The sequence below is a fragment of the Montipora foliosa genome, chromosome 14 (genome assembly GCF_036669935.1).
Source record: "Montipora foliosa isolate CH-2021 chromosome 14, ASM3666993v2, whole genome shotgun sequence".
Classification (NCBI taxonomy): domain Eukaryota; kingdom Metazoa; phylum Cnidaria; class Anthozoa; order Scleractinia; family Acroporidae; genus Montipora; species Montipora foliosa.
Genome location: NC_090882.1, coordinates 5,931,877 through 5,935,264, shown reverse-complemented (window position 1 = coordinate 5,935,264; position 3,388 = coordinate 5,931,877). Strand labels below are relative to the sequence as shown.

The window sequence follows — 3,388 nt, the reverse complement described above, 5'->3', positions numbered from 1 at the left end:
AATTCCGACAAAAATCTTCGTTGGGATTTTTTCATTTAACCCTTTGGCTTGTTGGATTAAGAAATGTTTGAAATAACTTTCTAGAAAAGAAGTAGGTCGCTGATGAGTTTATTTGAAACTCAGCGTTTGTAGTTCATCTGCAAATTCTAAATTTGCAACAACAGGCTACAGCGTATGGCAAAAATGATTGGGAGAAAATTCCCAGGCGATTTCAGTTTAAAAGGCAATGTTCCATGCGTGGTGTTTTTCCCAGCTTTTAGAGGTAAAAACACCTTGCTATGCCAAAACAATCCCCCCAAAAATGTTGCTCCTTAACCAAGTCCGAATTTTCCTATTCGAAATTTTGAAATTGGAATGCTCATAGAAATTTCGGAAATTATCGATAACAGTTGCCTTCCCATCTTCCTGAATGTGATTCTCAGAGCCATAAGGTTAAACACTCTTGAATATTGAATGAAATAGAGAGTTTTTTAAAGCACTAATTTTATTTTGTAGTTTTGTGTACAACGTTGATATCTAAACAAGTCTCCGTGCCCAAAATGTTTGAATTCAGAAGGAGTTTTTAGTGAATGTTACAATAAATGTGGTAAAATATGTGGGATATTTATTTTTTTTTTCAGCATTTACGGTAAAAAATAGGCGGGGATCTTGTGTGAAGATAATTTTTCGTGATTTTCGGAAACTTAAGTTGTTTTTGTTCTGTATTTCGCCCCGGCAATGCGAAGATTATCATAAAATATTAATGATAAAAGAAAAAAACTCTTTGAACACCTGTCGACTGTCATTTCTGAAACAACAGAATGAAGTTTAAAAAAAAGCTGATATCCAACTTCGTCGCAACATGTTTGAAACCATCAAATAAAAGCAATACTTTGTTCGACGAATAATCGCCTCACAGCGAAACCGCTATTGAAAAAAGGAATTTTCTTGTAAAGTTGAGGCAGATGAATTCCTCGTGTATTTTTGACGCACTGGTTTCTTCTCTTCGGTGCGAGTTCATTTTCCCGGCGATTTTACTGTGTTTTGCAACACTATGAGTAAATACTTACTTTCGGGAGCAAGCATAATCTCGAACTTCTTCGTTCGAATCCGGAAGAATTTCAAATCGTTCGTCGGATCGAATTCCCGTATGACGCCCCTCGCGATGCATGTAAGCTCTTTGCAGTGCTTGATGTAATGGGCTGTTTCCATTGTGTCGAGAGTGCTGTAAATTGCTTGTTCTCCGTCTCTATCAGCAATGATTACTCCGGCAACATTGGGGTGATCTTCGATTCGCTTTAGGACATCCTTTACTTCGCTGGGAGCTCGTTCACTCATTCTTCATAAAACCAGACTATGAACGAGAAGAAGGAAATCAAATTAATGTGATGGCGCGATCTTCGAACCTACAAGCGAGTCCTTTTCATAAACAACGTACATGTACTTGCCTTTTGTCTTAAATCTTCTCTTCCAAAAGATTCTTCGCGTTTCGCTTTCGTCGTCTCGATGTTATCGTGCGCCTAATATTAATTTAACACCGTTATCGCAAAATCCGCGTACCATATCCGACATTTGCCCAAAAAATACCCCTGCCAGCGACGGAAAGCGAATCTCTCTCAACTCGGCTCTCGAAACTCGCCGGCTCTTTTATTTTTGGAGTGTAGTCTTTTGCATTAGACGGCATCATTTTGCAAGCACTTAAATTTATTGTTTTCCGTCAATTTGCATCACGTTTGACACACACTAGTCCATCCATTGTAAGTATACATTACAATTTATTATGGAAAGTACTTTTTCGTCCCTGCCATCTTTAAAGAAAGGCAATGTCAATCAGTATAATTTAGTTCCTTCGAGGAACGAAATGATTTTTTTGTAATTTCGTATTTGAAGCAGGGAACAACTAATTATACATCTCATTTTCAAGACAACTCGAACAGTTCCGATAAGGAGTGTTCGTTGTCGGTGTTTATGCAAATCTGTGAAGATTTCCGCTTCTGGAATATTGCCGTTGTCTCCTCTTTCGTGTTTTTTTTTCAATCTCTCTCCGTATTGAGGTGTAATGATGTGTAAAACGAAATTGAAATGTGCTTTTTTTTGGTTAAACCGTTCAACTCTCTTGACTTGGGTCAGTAAGAACGAGAAATTACCAAATTGACTTCCGCAAAATCTGAACAACGAAATAAACTTATTTTTATGTTGTGTGAGCAACTCATTGAGTTATAGACAAACCTAGGTCATTGTAATGCGCTGGGAACAAAGGATTTTTTCTTTTAAGCCGCTGGTTCAATACAGCTGCTGACAACCGGCCTGTGGAAGTTCTCGTCTTGTTTGCCAATGTTGTTGAGCTTTAGCGCTCGAATTCCGTGCTTTGTCGAGATGAAAAGTTTTTATTTCTTTTCGAAGCGATATGGAGAAAGAACGAAGTTCAAGAGAAACAGGTGCCAAAAAGCGCATACTTAAAAATCAACTGCCCATCCATTTTAAAACAGTCGGTGTCGCTCCCAGGGTCTATCATTCTGCTGTCCTCGAGGGCAGGGCCCTGGGAGCGAGGCCTAAGATGGCTTGAAAACGAGGCACACGGTTTATGGGCCTCGCTTCCAAGTAAATATAGCCTTGAAGAGCCTAACCGCATAAACGTGGCAATCTTGAACAAGTTACAGTTGTTTTCTTCCAAGTTATATATAGCTGCACTGGCACCTTAAAAAGCGACCTACAGTAGGTTGTTGTTTATGGCATCAGTATGCTTCCACCGTGGTCAGCTCCCAGAGTTTCCCCGCTACCAACTTGGAACGTTAACTACCAGCACCCATCACATTGATTTGATTTTGATTTGTTGAAGATAAACTAGTTGGTGGAATGCCATAAAACCTGCTGCTGTCTGAAAGAATCGCTGTACGAAAACGCAGAGGACCTCTGAGCTGGGATCTTTGACCACGTTTTAACAATCCCCATGAGCCTGCGTGTGCGAAAGCGACCGCTGACACGAAGATTCTCAAATGGAAACATTAACCATCGGCAAGGATCCAAAAAATGCGACCATCCGTCACATACTTCCATTTGCAAACCCTTTTTTAGACAATCGCCAAGGAAAGCCATGTTTTGCTTGTAAAAGGACAGTTCTCCCGCGAACTGATGTGAATTAATGAAAAGTGGTTACACTTCAGAAATCTTTGCTTTTTCAGAAGCGCCTTAGCGTATTGCTGGTTGCCCTTGGCTCGAAAGAGTTTGAGTAAATGTTTGTTGTCTCGTGAAAGCAAGAATCGCTAGTACAGACGGTAATGTATAAATGGTTTGTAACTATTCTCAAGGGACACCTAGAACAATGCTGCAATGTATAATTGCTGGTGACCGGAAAAAAAGAAAGCTAATGAGTTTTTGTTCGTCCACCGACACAGCGGCGATGACGTCA

General features: G+C 39.9%; 1 protein-coding gene across 2 annotated transcripts in view; it reads left to right on the top strand.

The window, feature by feature from the left end:
- LOC137985592 (uncharacterized) overlaps positions 1-767 on the top strand; it is a 25,960-nt gene extending 25,193 nt beyond the window's left edge. The window contains exon 19 of one of the 2 annotated variants that reach the window (XM_068833222.1): positions 1-767. This exon is cut by the window's left edge and continues 53 nt beyond it. Coding sequence is in view for 1 of the 2 variants with exons in the window: in XM_068833221.1 (XP_068689322.1) it covers positions 1-39 (39 nt within the window). In the remaining variant the exon portion in view is untranslated. The other variant, XM_068833221.1, reaches the window with a different exon arrangement.
- The last annotated feature ends 2,621 nt before the right edge of the window (positions 768-3,388 follow it).